Genomic DNA, 22,653 nt, shown 5'->3' on the forward strand with positions numbered 1-22,653 from the left:
TTCCCCTTTCTCCAGACCTGAGATCACCGCTCTCAGAGACTCCATCTTGAGTTTGAACACTCGTAAGTACGGATTCAACGACTTGAGTTTCAAAATCGGTCTTACCGAACCGTTCGTTTTCGGTACTACAAACAAGTTGGAATAATGAGGGTAATTCTGAGTTAATCGCAGCAGGAACTTTGTTAGCAGTTTGGCAAAACCATGTGCACTGCAGGGGAGGCAGATATAACGTGTGCAGAAAGAGTTAGATTTGGGTGGGTTATTTTGTTTCTGTGCAGGGTTAATACTGGCTGCTTTATTTTTACACTGCAATTTAGATTGCAGATTGAACACACCACACCCAAATCTAACTCTCTCTGCACATGTTATATCTGCCTCCCCCTGCAGTGCACATGGTTTTGCCCAATTGCTAACAAAGTTCCTGCTGCAATCAACTCGGAATTACCCCCAATATCCCTTGTTGTGCTGATGAGGTGGAACAATGACCCGAGTCTGTACCAGTTTTTGAATGGCGCCCTGTAAGGTTATAGTTGCTTCCTGTGAAACTGGTAAGCCTGATTTGAAGAATTTGTGAGGTGGGAGCAACTGAAACAAGTCTGTAGTCCTGGGAAATAAGATCTATGACCCAGGGATCCTGGCATGATGTGGTCTAGATGTGAGTGAAAAATCTTAGTCTAGCTCCCACCTGCCACTCTTCCAGACATCGCGGTCCACCGTCATGCTAAAGGCTTTGAGGAAGCAGAGCCTGAGCTCTATTCCTGTGAACCGGCAGTTGCTGGTTTTCACGGATTACCTCTAGCGCTTCTGGTGGCTGTAGAAGATCCTCTGGGTTTGCCCTTAAATTTGGCAGTCCGAAAGAACTGTAGATTAGGTCCTGAGTAGGCCTTCCTGGCTGAGGGAGCTGCATAAGGAAGATACGTGGACTTACCCGCAGTAGCTTTAAAGATCCATTTGTCTAGTTCATCTCCAAATAAGGCCTCTCCTGTGAAGGGTAGGCCTTCCACACCTTTCCTGGAGTCCGCGTCACCAGTCCACTGGCGTAGCCATAAGCCTTTGCGTGCTGACACTGCCATAGCAGTGGTCCGTGCATTAAGCAAGCCTATTTCTTTTATGGCTTCAACCATAAAATTTGCAGAGTCCTGTATATGTTGCAGGAGTAAAATAATCTCCCCCTGAGACAAGGTACCTAACCCCTCAATTAGATTACCTGACCATTTTGCGATGGTTTTAGGAATCCGCCCACATGCAATAGTGGGTCTCTGGGCCACCCCAGCAGCTGTATACAAAGATCTGAGTGTATTCTCAATTCTACGATCAGCCGTGTCTTAAGGAGGCTGCACCCGGGACAGGCAATACAATTTTCCGTGACAGCCTGGATACTGATGCATCCACTGTGTGTGGATTTTCCCATTTTTTTCCTATCTTCAGGAGGAAAGGGAAAAGATGATATCAACCTTTTAGGGATTTGAGATTTCATATCAGGATTAACTCACGGTTCCTCAAACAGGGTATTTAGTTACTTTGACACAGGAAAAATGGCTGAGGATTTATTTTTTATATTAAAATAAGATTCCTCAGTCTCCTCTGTTACCTTATCAGTGATATGCAGAACTTCTCTGATAGCTTCTATGAGAGCCTCTATTCCCTGTGACAGAGTAGCCTCCCCCACCTCTGAGTCCCCCTCCCCCTCCACCATGTCTGACCCCTCATCATCAGAGTCAGACTGCAGGATATGGGCCAAAGGATGTTTTTGGGGACACATTTTTTGGGTACAGAGTCTCTGTTCATAAACTCAGTTATCGATTGTCTTAAGTATTGTGTCTCTTTCTCACTGCGGGACAAGTTAGTAGAAATATTGGAAATCATTCCCCTAATGGAATCCAACCAAGCTGGCTCTGCCCTCTAGCCTGGGAGGGTGCACTGCACTGAGTACACTGCAGTGAACCCCCTGGAGAAGAGGAATACTGTGCTTTACATGAAACACACTCTTTGTCTGACATAATGTCACAGTGACAACACACACGGGAACAGGTTAAATGCACAATTAATCCACAGAGAGCCTTCAAGAGAGACACAGAGATATCCTTGAGCCAGCACACAGCGCCCTTATCGCCAATGTCAAGCTTAGCCGGGTCACAGACTAAGTACCCAGACTGGGGACTTAGTACACTAGTAAGCGCTTCCCCCCTGCTATGACCCCCTGGAGCCTCTCCGGAGGAGCATGCGCGTCCCTGTCAGTCAGCGTCTGTGTCCACTGCAGAGGGAAAATGGCGCTGGTGAGCTGCTGGATCCGCTCATAGTGAAGACCTACCCCTTCAATGGCGCACAGTCTTCCCGCTTTTTTTATACTGGCTGAGGTAATTTTAGTGCCTAAAATGGAGTCAGCACCCTTTTAAGCCTGTAATGCCAGTCTGGGTACTGTGTACACATGTAGTGCACTTAGACTCAGTTCGCTCCCTCAGAAGTGGTGCGTCTGCACAGAGTACCGAGCCATAATGACCGGCAACCCGCTAACCGGGACGCCGGCTTAGTACTCACCACTCCTCTATCTTCTGGCTTTGTTAGGGGTGGCGGTGTGCTGCGGGAATGTACGTACGCCGTGGTGGGACTTGCAAATAGTACCTTCAGGAGCTAGTGAAACCTCCCCCATCCACCCCAAGTCCCACGAAGCAGGCAGGCTGGTGCCATCCAGACCTGCCTGAAAATAACAAACATACAGGGGGGCGTGGCCTAGCTACTGAGGAGAGTGGAGGTACATGAGAAAAGCTCCTGCTGCATAAGCAATTAAAATACCTTTTTCCTGTGCTTTCCTGTTCCCAGAGGGTATCTGGAGCCCCTCTACCTCTCTCTGAGCCGATCGGGTGCGTGCTGCGGAATCGGGGAGCAGGCCTGGAGCTCCTGCGGATTGCGGCCCACTCGTTCCTCCCAGCCCGGGGACTCAATTTATATCCACTGCTGACGCCGAGTCCCGGAGAAGTGGATGGACCCTCCGACCGCTGATAGCACCCGCTGGACCCCCTGCTGCCGTGGGCACTGCCTGGGAGCGCTGCTGACACCCCAGCCCTGAGTGCAGACCCAGAGGAGGACAGTTCACGGCCAGCGAGCCCGACGGAGCGGACGCGCGGCGGCCATCTTGCTGGATCCTCTCGAGGCCCCCGGCCGCCTCCTCCGCCGTACGTCTGCCGGAGCCACTGCAGGGCGCCTACAAATCAAGCGGGTGAGTCCTCACGCGGCCCGCTGCCAGTCACGGGACCCGCGCTCCCCACACTTTACCCCCGCGAGTTGCAGCCTAACGGAGCTGGCGGCTGGTAACTCCCGCACCTACCGCGACACGGGCCGGACGTTTGGGAGACCCCCACAACCTAACGGCACGGAGTCACCTGCCCTCCCTACCTCCCCTAGCATTACATTCCGGGTCCTCTGCTCCCACTGGGATCCCGCTGTGCACAATATCAGGCTCTCCTTGCTTAATTGCAACTGAGGCCGGGGGAAAGGAGATCTCCACCACTGAAACACACTCATAACCTCTCCCCTATCCAGCCTGTTGCAAAGGTCCCTATCAACCCCAGATACCTCCCGTTGCTCGGGTTACATCCCCCTGGTTCCTGCGGGCCATCGAAACGAGCCAGGGGCCCGACCCGCATCATACACACCTGGCTGCCTCCCGCACCCACTACGGTGCATGCTCCTCGGGTGCCTGCGCCCACTCGACTGCCCTGGGCCCAGCGGATGGCGACGGAGACAGCTACAGACCCACATCACCGGTGCGAGGATCACCCCTACCCTGCCAGTCCACTGCGGGGGTGACCTGCATGCTATTACCAATCCATTCCTCTCTCGCCGCTCGGTGAGCCACATGGAGCTTATGGCTCCCTAAGCATAACGACCACGAAGTGACGGGGGGCCCTGCCTTCTTTACTGCATTATTCTACTACGTTGATACAAAGCGCTGTATCTAAAATGTCACAAAAGAATCGCAAGAACTCTCAGACACCTAAACCCAGTATCCTGCGAGCTTGGGAGAAGGCTGGATCCTCCACCCGGAACTCGCCGTCAACGGAACATTCCTCTGACCCCACTGACGTTGCCACCTCCAACAGTCCACTATCCACCCAGGACATAGTGGCTATCGTTACAAAAACGATCCAGTCAGAAATGAGATCGGTTTTAACGGAGTTCAGGTCCGAAATAGCCGACTTGGGCTCTCGCACGGATGCACTGGAACGCAAAGTTGATGACGTCTGCCAATTTCAAACGGTAGTTGAACAGGAACTTCTGGATATTCGGGCAGATATGGAAGCGTACAAGGACCACTTAGAAGATATGGACAACCGCAATCGTCGGAACAATATCCGAGTCCGCAACATCCCTGAAAGTGTGCCCTCGAGCTCTCTCCCCGAGTATCTGGAGAACCTTTTATTACAATTGACTCCAGATGTCCCCGAAGCTCTTCTCCAGCTGGATCGAGCCCACAGGGCCCTCCGACCTAGACCGCCCCCGACTCAACCGCCACGCGACGTAATTATTCGCTTCCACTACTACGCCACCAAAGAGCGAATCATGCTGGCGACCAGAGGGCTACCAGTGGTCTCTTATGCCGGATCCCAGTTACAACTGTTCCAGGACTTGGCTCCCTCCACCCTCAAAAAGCGCAGGGATCTCGCTCACGTAACCAAGGTGCTCTGAGCCCATTCCATTAAATACAAGTGGGGCTTCCCTTTCCAACTACAGATTACGCAAAACGGGAAGACCTTCACAGTCAAGACCCCATCGCAAGGAGCTGATTTACTTAAAACTTTTGGCATTTTTGAAGATCTCCCTGAGTCAATTCGAGACCAGGCAGCATCCCCAATTTCAAGCCCAAGGGCCCCTGCCCCGGAATGGTCCTCCATCTGAACGTCCTCAGACACTACGTGACATGACCCTTGTTACGTATGATCTATGTGGTTTCTGAGTACTTTAATATTGCGGTTTACTATATGTTCGCATTTGTTCCTCAGGCTCTCCGCGTGGCCTGGTGGCTGTGCCGCCATGGGCGATGCGGTCCGCTAGGTTACGCGTGAGAATCAAGTAGTTTTTTATTTCTAAAGATTGTGTTTATGTTTGTCTATGACTAACATGGGGTTTATTTGTTACTAACCACAATTTCCTGGTAAGACTGATGCATGTTTAGTGACTGCTCTCTTACATGCTCTTTCTCGTCCCCTCATTCGGTTTCTATCATTCACACTATTCGTATCTCTCAATAATGCAATTCTGTTAGCCTCCCTTACTCCCCCTGTCACTTGGTCGCTTCCATTATACCCTCTCCCTCCCTATGCTTCCATTCACCCTACTTTTTGTTCTATCACAAGTCCACGTCCTCCCCCGAAGGATGCGCCAGGACGGCGTCTATCCTTTTTGTGTCATACCCGGCCCTACTATAGGAAAGGGTTTTTCCCCTCTGTATCCTTATACAGACATCTTTTCCCACCTTCTCTCTCTCTTTCCATCCTTTTCTCCCCTCCAACCCCCTGGTCGGTCTGGTCCCGTCCTGCCCCTCACTTTGCGTCGCTCACATTTCACCCCACCATGACTTTGAAAATTATCTCGGTTAATGCCAACGGCCTTAACTCCCCTACTAAACGAGCCATGGCCATCCAATTCTTCAATAGACAAAAGTCAGATATAGTATTGATCCAAGAGACCCACTTTAAACCCCCGCACCCCTCCATGTCCTGCAAACAATTCCCACACGTCTATTATTCAAATATGCCTGCCAAACCCAGGGGTACCGCTATTATGATCCGTCGAGGCCTCCCTCTAATTGTTCATGATACTGTCTCGGACCCTCAGGGTCGCTACGTCATCCTTTCATGCTCCTATAACCAAGCTCCTCTGATTCTGGCTTCCATTTATGCCCCTAATGCGCAGCAGGGTTCTCTTTTTACAGCCTTTTTTGACAGCCTTTCCCGCCTCCCCACGAGCATGACTATAATTGGTGGAGATTGCAATGTCACCTTGGACCCGTTCCACGACAGGTCTCGCCCCGGCCCTGCGGCTTCTGCCCCCGCCAAACTGGCCAAGCGTCTACAAGCACATTTATCACTGCATAACTTGTATGACGGTTGGAGAACATTGTATCCCTCAGCGAGAGGATTTACTCACTACTCCCCACCTCACGACCTCTATACCCGCATAGACTATGTGTTCATCGACCGGGATACTACCCGCAAACTCCTTAGCGCCCAGACGATCCCCATCTCCTGGTCAGACCACTCAGCTGTTTTGCTTGAGATTTCATCTTCCTCACCCCCCACCACCCGCTTCTGGCGTCTGAATGAATCTCTCCTACTTAAGAAATGCACTATTGCTGACATTGCCACCGCATTAGCTATTTATTATGCTGACAATGCGACCCCAGACATCCCTCCCTCCCTGATATGGGAAGCACACAAGGCCACCATTCGTGGCTACCTTATAAGCCTCTCGGCTGCCCAAAAGAAAATCGAAGCACAACGGATCCAAGTCTTAGAATCAGAACTTGCCGCCCTGACCCTCCTGCATCAACGCCGCCCCAGAAAGAAAACATATTCCAAACTCCTAGCAGTTAAGGGTCAACTGTCCCAGATTCTTTCTAAAAAGGCAGTTAAGGCGCTCTTGTGGGCGCGTCAGAGGTTCTATGAGAAATCAGACAAGGCTGACACTTTGCTAGCCCAGAAACTCAGAGCGAAACGTACTCAAAACCGTATTGTTTCGCTACGCTGTGCGGATGGTTCCACTACATTTGACCCGACACGAATGGCTTCCCAATTTCGGGATTATTACACATCACTGTACAACCTCCCCACCACCTTGGATACCGATTCCTGCCACGTCTCTAAGATTCAAGAATATCTATCCACTTGTAAACTCCCTAAACTTTCCGACGTGGAGACACTCAATGCTCCCATTTCCGCAGAAGAAATCTCAGTGGCAATTCAACAGCTACGTCGCACCGCAGCCCCTGGCCCCGATGGCTTTACAGCTTTGTATTATAAAAAATTTACAACCCCTTTACTCCCCATGCTTCAATCTCTGTTTAACTCAGTCCTGGACGGAGGTTCATTCGATGCAGCCACCACTAGGGCCAACCTCATCCTCATTCCAAAGCCAGATAGAGACCCGCTGGAGATGAAGAACTACCGACCTATTTCGCTCCTAAATGTCGACCTAAAGCTCTTTGCCAAAATTCTGGCAAACAGACTGGCTCCATTTCTGCCCTCATTCATTCACCCCGACCAGGTCGGCTTTATCCCCTCTAGACAAGCCGCAGATAACACCAGGCGTCTCATCGACCTCATCCAGCTGGCACAAGATAAGTCTCTCCCGACCCTAGTCATGGCCCTCGACGCAGAAAAGGCCTTCGATAGGGTAGCCTGGCCATTCCTACAGCAGACACTTCTCAATATGGGCCTGCACGGCGCCTTTTATAAAGGCGTTACATTGCTATATCAGAATCCCTCAGCCTCAATCTTAATTAATGGCCTCTCCTCTGATCCCCTGCCCATACGTAACGGCACCCGACAGGGCTGTCCCCTTTCCCCCCTGCTTTTTGCCCTCATTATGGAACCATTGGCAGCCAAGATCAGGTCGAACCGTAACATATCGGGTATCACATCGGGAACCCAAAATAACAAAATTGCACTATATGCCGATGACGTCATCCTCACCCTGACCGACCCGTCTGCCTCCCTCCCACACGTGATGGAGGAGATAGATACGTACAGTCGGTTGTCAAACTACAACATTAACTCGGACAAAACCGAAATCCTAGCCTTGCATGTCGCAGATCCGGATCTTCGGCTCTTACAGGCTGCCTTCCCATGTACCTGGCAAGCTGATAAACTCAAATACCTGGGCATCTATTTAACTAAGTCCTACTCTGGACTTTATGCTGCCAATTTTCCCAGATTATTATCCTCTATTAAACAGGATATGACCAAGTGGAACAAATATATTCTGTCCTGGTTTGGACGAATGACGGCCGTCAAGATGACACTATTACCCCGTCTGTTATATCTATGGCAAACTCTCCCCGTACACGTTCCCACCTCCATCCTCAAAAATCTCCAAGCAGACCTTACCAGATTCATTTGGGCCGGGCGGAAGCCCAGAGTAAGGATGCGAATTCTTCAAAAACACCGCTTAGAGGGGGGCCTGGGAGTTCCTGACCTCCTTAAATACTATAGAGCCGCCCACTTAACCACGTGTGTCCTTTGGCACGATAACCCTGGACACAGAGTCTGGACACATCTGGAAGCTACCACACTACAGAGATATTCCCCCTATAGCCTGCTCTGGTGTCGACCGAATAGTCGCCCCCCCGCCTCCTCACTGTTGCCCGCAGTGCGCTTTACTCTTTCCATCTGGGATCTTTGCTCACGACTCTATCGATTACGCTCCTCCCATCCTCTGCTTACCCCTCTGTGGAACAATCCCGACTTCCCACCAGGGGAGAATCATCTGGCTTTTGAGTCATGGACCAGTCATAATGTACTCTTCCTTCTGGACATCGCCCCACTACACACGTTCCCCGCATATGCTGATTTGCAATCCCGCTTCTCCCTCCCGCGCTCAACCTTTTACCCATTCCTACAGATACGTCACTTTTTTAACTCTATTCCCAGTTCGCCACCCACGGGAGGTAAGTCGAGCTTTGAATCCCTGTGTCGCACTTGCCGATCAACTAAAGGCTTGCTCTCAGCCATATATCAAATTTTGCTGGCTCACAATTTGCCCCCGAAAGAATCCCATGAAGCGGCTTGGGAGCGGGAAGTAGGTGAAGACCTGACGCCAGATGAGTGGTCTGAGATCAGGCAAGAAATCTCCACGAGCTCCATTTCAGTCCGAATTAAGGAAAACGCCTATAAATTATACTATCGTTGGTACCTGGTGCCATCGCGTCTCCATTCAATCTACCCTTCCTGCTCAGATAGATGTTGGCGTCAATGTGGCCAACGTGGAACCCTGCTGCACATTTGGTAGAACTGCCCGCAGATTAGGGGATACTGGACTAGGGTCCATAGACTTATCTTTAACGTCCTTGGTCTGACGGTCCCGAGGTCACCTCTCTATTCCCTGCTCTCTCGCCCAATCCCTCACACCCCTCGCCACCAACAGAAACTAACTAAACACATTCTAAATACGGCCAAATGCCAAATTGCGGCCAACTGGAAATCCATGTCACCCCCTACAATCCCTGCTACCATAAATGCTATATGGCAAACCTATAGACTAGAACGTATTACTGCGGTTCTCCGTGACACCCCAGACAACTTTACCGCCACGTGGTCACCCTGGACAACATTTTATGGTGCTGAACCCCCGTTGACTACCATATAAGATAATATAAGTCATCATAATACCCGATTCAACCACCTGACGCATTGCACAGGCGGCTGGGACCGGCCGACCCCCCCCCCCCCCCCCCCCGCTCCCTAACTTCCCCCCCCCTTTTTCTTCCGCCCTCTCTTCTATCGCTATGTTTACTTCTTGTTCTTCTTTTATAAGCTATATTGTTTCACTTAGAGATATTCCTTCACCCTTGGCTACGGTACACAACTGATGCGCAACGCCACCTTCTGGTGGTGCTCCATACACAGGCATACATATTTGTTTGACCTACCACACACCAGCTGTCATACCTAAGTTGATATTTTGTTACTGTCTTGTAACTATTGACTGCGTTATGTGCCATTATGTGATACCTGTACTTCATACCTTACGAATATCTTGTTGAAAGTTAAAACTCAATAAAACTTTTTCTCAAAAAAATAAAAATAAATAACAAACATACAAAATAAATGCAGAAAACTCTTCAGGAGCTTCCAGCGACGTGACAGACTCATCTGGGCACATTTTCTAAACAGAGTCTGGTAGGAGGGGCATAGAGGGAGGAGCCAGCACACGCTATCAAATTCTTAAAGTGCCCAAGGCTCCTAGTGGACCAGTCTATACCCCATGGTACTAAATGGATTCCCAGTATCCTCTAGGACATAAGAGAAAATGGTTTATACCCAGTGGAGTAGTCACTAAGTTTGACATACATAAATATTATGGCTACAACCCCACTGATGTATAAAAGGTTATGTTACTTACTTATAAGGTCACATCTTTAACCACTTAACGGACGATTTTTCCCCCAAAAAAACGCTCCGAAATTGTCGGGGGGTTTTGTGTGTGAATTAGGTTAAGAACATGAATTTAACCCTATCCAAAATGACATTAGTAAAAATAAAATATATAAAAAAATAAATAAGATTTTACTTACCGGTAAATCTATTTCTCGTAGTCCGTAGTGGATGCTGGGGACTCCGTAAGGACCATGGGGAATAGACGGGCTCCGCAGGAGACAGGGCACTTTAAGAAAGAATTTGGATACTGGTGTGCTCTGGCTCCTCCCTCTATGTCCCTCCTCCAGACCTCAGTTAAAGAAACTGTGCCCGGAAGAGCTGACAGTACAAGGAAAGGATTTTGGAATCCAGGGCAAAACTCATACCAGTCACACCGTATAACTTGTGATAACTTTACCCAGTTAACAGTATGAACAACAACGGAGCATCAGATCAACCCTGATGCAACCACAATATAACCCTTATTTAAGCAATAACTATATACAAGTATTACAGAAGAAGTCCGCACTTGGGACGGGCGCCCAGCATCCACTACGGACTACAAGAAATAGATTTACCGGTAAGCAAAATCTTATTTTCTCTAACGTCCTAGTGGATGCTGGGGACTCCGTAAGGACCATGGGGATTATACCAAAGCTCCCAAACGGGCGGGAGAGTGCGGATGACTCTGCAGCACCGAATGAGCAAACACAAGGTCCTCCTCAGCCAGGGTATCAAACTTGTAGAACTTTGCAAAGGTGTTTGAACCTGACCAAGTAGCCGCTCGGCAAAGCTGTAATGCCGAGACCCCTCGGGCAGCCGCCCAAGAAGAGCCCACCTTCCTTGTGGAGTGGGCTTTTACTGATTTTGGCTGCGGAAATCCAGCCGCAGAATGAGCCTGCTGAATCGTGTTACAGATTCAGCGAGCAATAGTTTGCTTTGAAGCAGGAGCACCCAGCTTGTTGGATGCATACAGGATAAACAGCGACTCAGTTTTCCTGACTCTAGCCGTTCTGGCTACATAAACCTTCAAAGCCCTGACCACATCTAGTAACTCGGAATCCTCCAAGTCACGAGTAGCCACAGGCACCACAATAGGTTGGTTCATATGAAAAGATGACACCACTTTTGGCAGAAATTGTGGACGGGTCCGCAATTCTGCCCTGTCCATATGGAAAACCAGATAGGGGCTTTTATGTGACAAAGCCGCTAATTCTGACACACGCCTAGCTGAAGCCAAGGCCACCTTCCACGTGAGAAATTTTAACTCCACGGTTTTGAGTGGCTCAAACCAGTGTGACTTCAGGAAACTCAACACCACGTTAAGATCCCAAGGCGCCACTGGAGTCACAAAAGGGGGCTGAACATGCAGCACTCCCTTTACAAACGTCTGAACTTCAGGAAGAGAAGCCAGCTCTTTTTAAAGAAAATGGATAGGGCCGAAATCTGTACCTTAATGGAACCCAATTTCAGGCCCAAAGTCACTCCCGACTGTAGGAAGTGAAGGAAACGGCCCAGCTGGAATTCCTCCGTAGGGGCATTCCTGGCCTCACACCAAGCAACATATTTTCGCCATATACAGTGATAATGTTTAGCCGTCACGTCCTTCCTAGCCTTTATCAGCGTAGGAATAACCTCCTCCGGAATGCCTTTTTCTGCTAGGATCCGGCGATCAACCGCCATGCCGTCAAACACAGCCGCGGTAAGTCTTGGAACAGACAGGGCCCCTGTTGCAACAAGTCCTGTCTTAGAGGCAGAGGCCATGGGTCCTCTTTGAGCATTTCTTGCAGATCTGGATACCAAGTCCCTCTTGGCCAATCCGGAACAATGAGTATTATTCTCACTCCTCTTTCTTATGATTCTCAGCACCTTGGGTATGAGAGGAAGAGGAGGAAATACATAAACGGACTGGAACACCCACAATGTCACTAGTGCGTCTACAGCTATCGCCTGAGGGTCTCTTGACCTGGCGCAATACCTCTGTAGCTTTTTGTTGAGGCGGGATGCCATCATGTCCACCTGTGGCAGTTCCCACCGACTTGCAATCTGCGTGAAGACTTCTTGATGAAGTCCCCACTCCCCCGGGTGGAGGTCGTGCCTGCTCTGGAAGTCTGCTTCCCAGTTGTCCACTCCCGGAATGAACACTGCTGACAGTGCTCTTACGTGATTCTCCGCCCAGCGAAGAATTCTGGTGGCTTCCGCCATCGCCACCCTGCTCCTTGTGCCGCCTTGGCGGTTTACATGAGCCACTGCGGTGATGTTGTCTGACTGAATCAGCACTGATTGGTCGCGAAGCAGGGTCTCCGCTTGACTTAGGGCGTTGTATATGGCCCTTAGTTCCAGGATATTGATGTGAAGGCAAGTCTCCTGACTTGACCACAGACCTTGGAAATTTCTTCCCTGTGTGACTGCCCCCCACCCTCGGAGGCTTGCATCCGTGGTCACCAGGACCCAGTCCTGAATGCCGAATCTGCGGCCCTCGAGAAGGTGAGCACTCTGCAGCCACCACAGGAGAGACACCCTGGCCCTGGGGGATAGGGTGATCAGCCGATGCATCTGTAGATGTGATCCAGACCACTTGTCCAACAGATCCCATTGAAAGGTCCTCGCATGGAACCTGCCAAAGGGAATGGCCTCGTATGATGCCACCATCTTTCCCAGTACTCGCGTGCAGTGATGCACAGACACCTGTTTTGGTTTTAATAGGTCTCTGACCAGTGTCATGAGCTCCTGAGCCTTCTCCATCGGGAGATAAACCCTCTTCTGGTCTGTGTCCAGAATCATGCCGAGTCGTAGGAATCAACTGCGACTTTGGAATATTTAGAATCCAGCCGTGCTGTTGTAACACTTCCCAAGAGCGTGCTACGCTGATCAGCAACTGCTCTCTGGACCTCGCCTTTATGAGGAGATCGTCCAAGTATGGGATAATTGTGACCCCTTGCTTTCGCAGGAGCACCATCATTTCCGCCATTACCTTGGTAAATATTCTCGGTGCCGTGGAGAGACCAAACAGCAATGTCTGGAATTGGTAATGACAATCCTGTACCACAAATCTGAGGTACGCCTGATGAGGTGGATAAATGGGGACATGAAGGTATGCATCCTTTATGTCCAGAGACACCATAAAATCCCCCCCTTCCAGGCTTGACCGCTCTGAGCGATTCCATCTTGAACTTGAACCTTTTCAGGTATATGTTCAGGGATTTTAAATTCAATATGGGTCTGACCGAACCATCCGGTTTCGGAACCACAAACATGGTCGAATAATAACCCTTTCCTTGTTGAAGGAGGGGAACCTTGACCACCACCTGCTGAAGATACAATTTGTAAATTGCAGCTAATACAATTTCCCTCTCTAAGGGGGATGCTGGCAGGGCCGATTTGAGGTATCGGTGAGGGTGCATCTCCTCGAATTCCAGCTTGTATCCCTGAGACACAATCTCTATTACCCAGGGATCCCCCTGGGAGTGAACCCACTTGTGGCTGAAATTTCGGAGACGTGCCCCCACCGGGCCTAGCTCCGCCTGTGGAGCCCCAGCGTCATGCTGTGGATTTAGTAGAAGCCGGGGAGGACTTCTGTTCCTGGGAACTAGCTGTGTTGTGCAGCTTCTTTCCTCTACCCCCGCCTCTGGCAAGAAAGGACGCACCTCGGACTTTCTTGCCTTTTTGTGAACGAAAGGACTGCATTTGGTAATACGGTGCTTTCGAGGGTTGTGAGGGAACATATACGGCAAAAAATTTGACTTTCCAGCAGTAGCCGTGGAGACCAGGTCCGAGAGACCCTCCCCAAACAATTCCTCACCCTTGTAAGGTAAAACCTCCATGTGCCTTTTTGAGTCGGCATCGCCTGTCCATTGCAGAGTCCACAGGACCCTTCTGGCAGAAATCGACATTGCATTTATTCTAGAGCCCAGAAGGCTAATGTCTCTTTGAGCATCTCTCATATATAGGACAGCGTCTTTTATATGCCCCAGGGTCATTAATATAGTATCCTTGTCTAAGGTATCCAGTTCCTCAGATAAGGTATCCGTCCATGCTGCTACAGCACTACACACCCAGGCCGACGCAATTGCCGGCCTTAGTAAGGTACCTGAATGTGTATAAATGGACTTCAGGGTACCCTCTTGCTTTCTATCCGCAGCATCTTTTAGGGTGGCCGTATCCTGTGACGGCAGGGCTACCCTCTTGGATAAGCGTGTTAGAGCTTTATCCACCCTAGGGGAGGATTCCCAGCGTAACCTGTCCTTTGGCGGGAAAGGATATGCCATAAGCATCCGTTTGGAAATCTGCAGTTTCTTATCTGTAGATTCCCAAGCCTTTTCACATAACTCATTTAGCTCATGTGAAGGGAAAAGGTCACCTCCTGCCTTTTTTCCCCATACATATGAACCCTCTTGTCAGGGACTGGGGTTTCCTCTGTGATGTGCAACACCTCCTTCATTGCTATAATCATATAACGTATAGCTTTAGCCAATTTAGGCTGTAACTTTGCATCATCCTAGCCGACACTGGAGTCAGACTCCGTGTCGGTGTCTGTGTCAACAATTTGGGATAGTGAGCGCTTCTGAGACCCTGACGGCCTCTGCGACATAGGATCAGGCATGGGCTGAGACCCTGACTGTCCTAAGGTTTCAACTTTATCCAACCTTTTATTCAAGGAATTAACATTATCATTTAAAACCTTCCACATATCCATCCAATCAGGTGTCGGCGCCGTCGGCGGCGACCCCACATTCATTTGCTCCCGCTCTGCTTCCACATAGCCTTCCTCGTCAAACATGTCGACACAAGCGTACCGACACACCACACACATACAGGGGATGCTCTTTTTGAAGACCGTTCCCCCACAAGGCCCTTTGGAGAGACAGAGAGAGAGTATGCCAGCACACACCCCAGCGCTATATGACCCAGGAATCACACAGTAACTTAGTGTTAACCCAGTAGCTGCTGTATATAAAGCTTTTTTGCGCCTAATTTATGTGCCCCCCCTCTCTTTTTACCCTCTTTCTACCGTGTTTCTGCAGGGGAGAGCCTGGGGAGCTTCCTCTCAGCGTTGCTGTGGAGAGAAAATGGCGCTGGTGAGTGCTGAGGAAGAAGCCCCCTCGGCGGCGGGCTTCTGTCCCGCGTTTGTGTGTAAAATAATGGCGGGGGCTCATGCATATATACAGTGCCCAACTGTAAATATGCTACTTTTTGCCAAGAGGTTTCTAATTGCTGCCCAGGGCGCTCCCCCTGCGCCCTGCACCCTACAGTGACCGGAGTGTGTGGGTTTAATGTGGGAGCAATGGCGCACAGCTGCAGTGCTGTGCGCTACCTCAGTTTGAAGACTGGAGTCTTCTGCCGCCGCTTTTGAAGTCTTCTTGCTTCTGTCACCGGCTTCTGTCTTCCGGCTCTGTGAGGGGGACGGCGGCGCGGCTCCGGGATCGGACGTCAAAGGGTGAGATCCTGTGTACGATCCCTCTGGAGCTAATGGTGTCCAGTAGCCTAAGAAGCAGGACCTATCTTCAGTGAGTAGGGCTGCTTCTCTCCCCTCAGTCCCACGCTGCAGAGAGTCTGTTGCCAGCAGATCTCTCTGAAAATAAAAAAACCTAACAAAATACTTTCTTATAGCAAGCTCAGGAGAGCTCACTAAGTAGCACCCAGCTCGTCCGGGCACAGATTCAAACTGAGGTCTGGAGGAGGGACATAGAGGGAGAAGCCAGAGCACACCAGTATCCAAATTCTTTCTTAAAGTGCCCTGTCTCCTGCGGAGCCAGTCTATTCCCCATGGTCCTTACGGAGTCCCCAGCATCCACTAGGACGTTACAGAAATATATAAATATTTTTATTTTTTTAAATATCTTTCTAAACATCGAAACATTGATCGGGAACATCACAACTTTTATTTTGAAAGCTGGGATAGCCTCCAGGTACACAGGGGGGGCTTTAATTTACACTCCCCAGCGGCTGCTATTGTCTGCAGCTGCTGGAGGGGGGGTCCTGCTGTGCTGACCTATCAGTATGGAAGAGTGCAGGGATGCAGTGGGACCTTCCGGACTCTCTGACAGCAGCAGCGGGGAAAAAGTTTCCCTTCCCTGCCGCTGCTAACACTGTTTATCTGACTGGTCGCCTCCTGTGCGACCAGGTCAGATAAAGCACTTGCAGGCATGGTCGCATCAGATGCGACCATGCCAGGCAAGTGGTTAAAGGTAAACTTTCCCCCACACCAGTGCACCAGAGAAGAGTTCCTACACAGAACCCTGTGGGTATAGTTACTAAAGTAAAGATTTTAAGAAGTTGAGATGTTGCCCATAGCAACCAATTAGATTCTACTCATTTATCTAGCACCTTCTCGAAAATAGCTAGAATCTGATTGGTTGCTACAGGCAACATCATTACTTCTAAAAACTTGCAGTTTAGTAAATATACCCCCTAATGTTCAAGCCTTGCAGCTGGCCTCCTTATCCCCACCTTCCTGTATTTTATCAAACCTGCACCGTCTGAGATTACAGAAAACCATGGTGTGCAACGCTGACAACTCCTGGCTGCAAATCCTTTTAAACAGACCATTTCAGATTAAAATGGATTTCATCTACAAATATGTTTTAACGCACTGGTGCATGACCATAATCTGGTACCCCATTCATGTCAATCCTCCTCCCTTTTTGCCTATTCCCCAGTGAGACAAACAACTTACGTGCGTCTTGAGCATCATCTCCTGTTGCGGTGTGCGGTTTTTGAGGTAATGATTAGCCCCCGTTACGAGCGAACAGAACGCTGTCTCAAAGTCTCTCTTCTTACGGAATGTGTGCAGAGCTTCCCGCAAGTGATGCTGTCTCCTTATAGAAGGCAAAGTACTGCAACACAAAGACTGTTGAGCAGACCTTACATTGACACGTGTTGTTTCATCACATCCTGCTTTATCTATTCTTTTCCCAAGCAGTATTGTTTTTTACCTTGAAAATCATATTTTGTGTAGTCCCTTTATATACCCGTATAAATATTTTTCAAGTGCTGGAGCAAATTCCTGGCTTATGGCACAGGTAACATTTCCTTCCCTTACACCATCTGGAACAAACTTCCTGTCTATTTATGTCTCCAACAGCCATAAAATAAAATGAGAAACAACTTAATAAATTAGGGTGTAAGAATCTCATTTACATAAGCACGTTACTAAGGTGGCTTAGTTTATAGTGTCTTATATCTAGGGAGACAGCAATAAGCTGTGACATGTGTGTCCTAGGAATTAACGCAGTGGTTCTCAAACTGTGTGCCATGGCACCCTGGGGTGCCTCAGGACACTCACGGGGGTGCCCTGGGTTGGTGGTCCATGACCAATTAAAATTATGTATGGTCAAAGTAATAGGCAAAACCAGCGCTAGTGGCGGTCAATCATAAAATATGTGGACAAACAGAAGCAAATCTTGTCCCTCACCAAACAATTAAACCTAAGGATGACACAAACACAATTTACTTAATTTAATATTTCTTTCTAAATCTCATTTAAGAAACTTTTGGCCCAAGGTTGCTGTGAAAAAAATTCTGATAGCCTAGGGTACCGTGATTCAAAACAGTTTGAGAACCACTGAATTAACCACTTTGCTTCAAACATTTAAAATGAGTTACACCCTGCAGAAATAAAATGTTTCATCAGCAAGCACTTATCAGTTTTGTGTGAAGCAGGTTCTAAGATAACCTAACAAAGAGCCCATAGCAATTTGAATAATAGTGTTTAGGTGCTGTTACTTGAAACCAGATTTGCGGCCCATAAGGTAAAGGATACTTCCCATAGGAATCTGCCCCTTGTTTCCAACATAGAAAGCCATAGAATGTACGAGTTAAAGCAGAGCTATCCAGATATTTAGCAAACACAAAGATCTGAAGGTTTTATTATCATAAAAAGATCCTTACATAACATTAGTGGGTGAAGCTGGATTTACAGAAAAAGACCACAGGCTGCAAGCTACAGTATATCGCAGGTCAGACCCACACTCTGTCCCTCGTGTCCTGTTGTGGCTTAAAATGCTAACTGAAGTACAGGGCATGCACATCAAAACAGTTAGCCGCTGCACGATGATAGGGCATTCTTACAAAGGAATCCCTGGCATGTAGGCCTAGGTAGACCTGAAGGAGACGGTTGCCCCATTCTCCCATACAATACTGAAAAGATGCCTTTAAAAAAACAAAAAAAAAACAACAACACATTACCCAACCACCTGTACCAGTACAGTGGGACCCCATATAGTGGGACTGTTCTATCACTATATCCAGAACATAAATAAGCATCATGACCCAGAGGCTGGCAGACAGCACACTATGCTCATTTTCAAGGACTAACTTACAGATTTGCAAACATGCACCATTGTGAAATAATGTAAGTGTCTGTGGTGGGGGAGATGTACTAAATGTGCATATACACTGGCCATTTTTGCCCAGGGTGTATGCAGTGCGATGATGTGAACATCGCTGGGCAGAAAATCGCACAGTGCATATACACACTGAGCGATTTTCACCCGGCCCAAGGGGGTGAACCACTTTCCACAGTAGGTGACTGTGAAAAATGGTTCACTTGGCCGGTACAACAGGCAGACGGACGGCAGCGACCAGCAATAATGCGGTGTGCATCAGCGCCCACCACGCAGACATACACACTATGCAATTTTGAGCTCAAAAATTGACGTGTGCATGCACCTCTAGCTTTTGAGAGAAAAAAGTACCAGCCAATCTGCTCCAAGCTGCCATATTACAGCCTGCTGTGTTTGAAAGAGGTTAGTTAGGCGCTCATTGGTAGTTTCACTCTCTCCAAGGCTTAGTACATCTGCCCTTGTATCAGAATTGAAACATTACCACTGAGTGAGATGGGGATAAACACCCAGCTACTGTCACACACACCCAGCTCACACCCAGCTACGGTCACACACACCCAGCTCACACCCAGCTACGGTCACACACACCCAGCTCACACCCAGCTACGGTCACACACACACACAGCTCACACCCAGCTACGGTCACACACACACACAGCTCACACCCAGCTACGGTCACACACACACACACCTCACACCCAGCTACGGTCACACACACACACACAGCTCACACCCAGCTACGGTCACACACACACACAGCTCACACCCAGCTACGGTCACACACACACACAGCTCACACCCAGCTACGGTCACACACAGCTCACACCCAGCTACGGTCACACACAGCTCACACCCAGCTACGGTCACACACAGCTCACACCCAGCTACGGTCACACACACAGCTCACACCCAGCTACTGTCACACACACAGCTCACACCCAGCTACTGTCACACACACAGCTCACACCCAGCTACTGTCACACACACAGCTCACACCCAGCTACTGTCACACACACAGCTCACACCCAGCTACTGTCACACACACAGCTCACACCCAGCTACTGTCACACACACAGCTCACACCCAGCTACTGTCACACACACAGCTCACACCCAGCTACTGTCACACACACAGCTCACACCCAGCTACTGTCACACACACAGCTCACACCCAGCTACTGTCACACACACAGCTCACACCCAGCTACTGTCACACACACAGCTCACACCCAGCTACTGTCACACACACAGCTCACACCCAGCTACTGTCACACACACAGCTCACACCCAGCTACTGTCACACACACAGCACACACCCAGCTACTGTCACACACACAGCACACACCCAGCTACTGTCACACACACACACAGCACACACCCAGCTACTGTCACACACACAGCTCACACCCAGCTACTGTCACACACACAGCTCACACCCAGCTACTGTCACACACACAGCTCACACCCAGCTACTGTCACACACACAGCTCACACCCAGCTACTGTCACACACACAGCTCACACCCAGCTACTGTCACACACACAGCTCACACCCAGCTACTGTCACACACCCAGCTACTGTCACACACACACACACACCTACTGTCTCACACACACACACACACACCTACTGTCTCACACACACACACAGCTACTGTCACACACACACACACAGCACACACCCAGCTACTGTCACACACACACACCCAGCTACTGTCACACACACACCCAGCTACTGTCACACACACACACCCAGCTACTGTCACACACACACACCCAGCTAGTCACACACACACACCCAGCTACTGTCACACACACACACCCAGCTACTGTCACACACACACACAGCTACTGTCACACACACACACAGCTACTGTCACACACACACACCTACTGTCACACACACACACCTACTGTCACACACACACACCTACTGTCACACACACACACCTACTGTCACACACACACACACACCTACTGTCACACACACACACACCCAGCTACTGTCACACACACACACCCAGCTACTGTCACACACACACACCCAGCTACTGTCACACACACACACACCCAGCTACTGTCACACACACACACACCCAGCTACTGTCACACACACACACCCAGCTACTGTCACACACACACACACCCAGCTACTGTGTCACACACACACACACCCAGCTACTGTGTCACACACACACCCAGCTACTGTGTCACACACACACACACCCAGCTACTGTCACACACACACACCCAGCTACTGTCACACACACACACACACCCAGCTACTGTCACACACACACACACCCAGCTACTGTCACACACACACACCCAGCTACTGTCACACACACACACCCAGCTACTGTCACACACACACACAGCTACTGTCACACACACACACACACACACACACAGCTACTGTCACACACACACACACAGCTACTGTCACACACACACAGCTACTGTCACACACACACACACACCCAGCTACTGTCACACACACACACACACACACACACCCAGCTACTGTCACACACACACACACACACACACAGCTACTGTCTCACACACACACACACAGCTACTGTCACACACACACCACACACACAGCTACTGTCACACACACACAGCTACTGTCACACACACACAGCTACTGTCACACACACACACACACACAGCACACACCCAGCTACTGTCACACACACAGCTCACACCCAGCTACTGTCACGCACACAGCTCACACCCAGCTACTGTCACGCACACAGCTCACACCCAGCTACTGTCACGCACACAGCTCACACCCAGCTACTGTCACACACACAGCTCACGCCCAGCTACTGTCACACACACAGCTCACACCCAGCTACTGTCACACACACAGCTCACACCCAGCTACTGTCACACACACAGCTCACACCCAGCTACTGTAACATACACAGCACACACCCAGCTACTGTCACACACAGCTCACACCCAGCTACTGTCACACACAGCTCACACCCAGCTACTGTAACACACACAGCTCACCTGACGCTCATCTTGTGCGTTCTAAACCCCAGGTACGGATCAAGCACCAAGCTAGTGGCCAAATCATCATTATCGCAGAGCTCCCTTGCTGTCACCCGGTTAGACCCCATGGCAGTGCTCTCCCCCACGCTGCTGTATATCTCGAGCGGCCTGCGGCCAAGAGTCGCGCTGCACTGACGTTACATATAGAAACGTCGGCGCAGCGCGACCTACTGGCGCGTCAGAGTGCCGGGCGGTGCCAGGCTGGGGCGGGGGCGTCAGAGCTGGTCCCTCCCCTGGTATAAAAAGAAGGGCGCGGCTGCCCACTGCCGGCGGGAACAGAACACGCACTGTCCTCGCTAATCAGTGAGAGGGTGTGGCCTGCTGCGGCTGCGTGTTGTATACACACTGGCGGCGCTGCTGTATAGCTAGCCAGCATGCCATGCGGCCGCGGGGCAGTGTCTGGGCTGGCTATCCATGCAGCCAGCATGTGGAGCAGTATCTGTATGGGCAGGCTATCCCTGCAGCCAGCATGTGGGGCTGCAGTATTTCTATGGGAAGGCTATCCCTGCAGGCTGCAGCCAGCATGTGGGGCAGTATCTCTATGGGAAGGCTATCCCTGCAGGCTGCAGCCAGCATGTGGGGCAGTATCTGGGCTGGCTATCACAAGCCAGCAATACACTCTCCAACTGTACCGTTTTAGCCAGTACAGTACTGTGGTTTTAATTGGCTGTACCTTGTGCCTTTGTACTGGGTCAGGTGTAGTGATTGATGGACGGATTCTATGGCCGGGCTGCAGGATGGGGATGGACAGTATAAGCCCGAGCTTCCGATGCCAAATCCAGCGATTCGATGGCAGTAGCCATCACATCGCAATCCTCCAATGGTAATACATAACCTCCAACATTTTGCAGTTAAAAATCTGTACAGGGGATGTGGCCATTTGTAGAGGGGGCGCAACTATAGATAAAGGCGACGTGGTCATGGGTAAAAGGGGGCGTGAGACGTGTCTGATGACTATGGTACTGGCGGCTGTTCCTGGGGGCTGCTGGTGCTGCCAGGGAAGGGTGGAGAGAGCCGCCTGACACTGTACAGCCCTCGGATACATATCTGGTACAATCTGTACACCACTGTTTTAGCTGGTACAGACCTTAAAAAAATGGTACCGCACTGG

The 22,653-nt window shown here is 50.0% G+C and overlaps 1 protein-coding gene across 3 annotated transcripts in view; it reads right to left on the reverse strand.

The window, feature by feature from the left end:
- Positions 1-22,417, reverse strand: part of KMT5C (lysine methyltransferase 5C) — an 87,715-nt gene extending 65,298 nt beyond the window's left edge. The window contains exons 1-2 of one of the 3 annotated variants that reach the window (XM_063942806.1): positions 22,216-22,417; positions 16,810-16,969 (exon numbers count right to left, since the gene is read on the reverse strand). In XM_063942806.1, the coding sequence (XP_063798876.1) occupies positions 16,810-16,827 (18 nt within the window). In that variant the 5' untranslated portion in view covers positions 16,828-16,969; positions 22,216-22,417. Of the gene's footprint in view, positions 1-16,809; positions 16,984-21,500; positions 21,769-22,215 lie in introns of those variants that run through there. The other 2 variants (XM_063942804.1, XM_063942805.1) reach the window with 2 other exon arrangements.
- Positions 22,418-22,653: the final 236 nt, after the last annotated feature.

Source organism: Pseudophryne corroboree, chromosome 10, assembly GCF_028390025.1.
Source record: "Pseudophryne corroboree isolate aPseCor3 chromosome 10, aPseCor3.hap2, whole genome shotgun sequence".
NCBI classification, from domain to species: Eukaryota; Metazoa; Chordata; class Amphibia; order Anura; family Myobatrachidae; genus Pseudophryne; species Pseudophryne corroboree.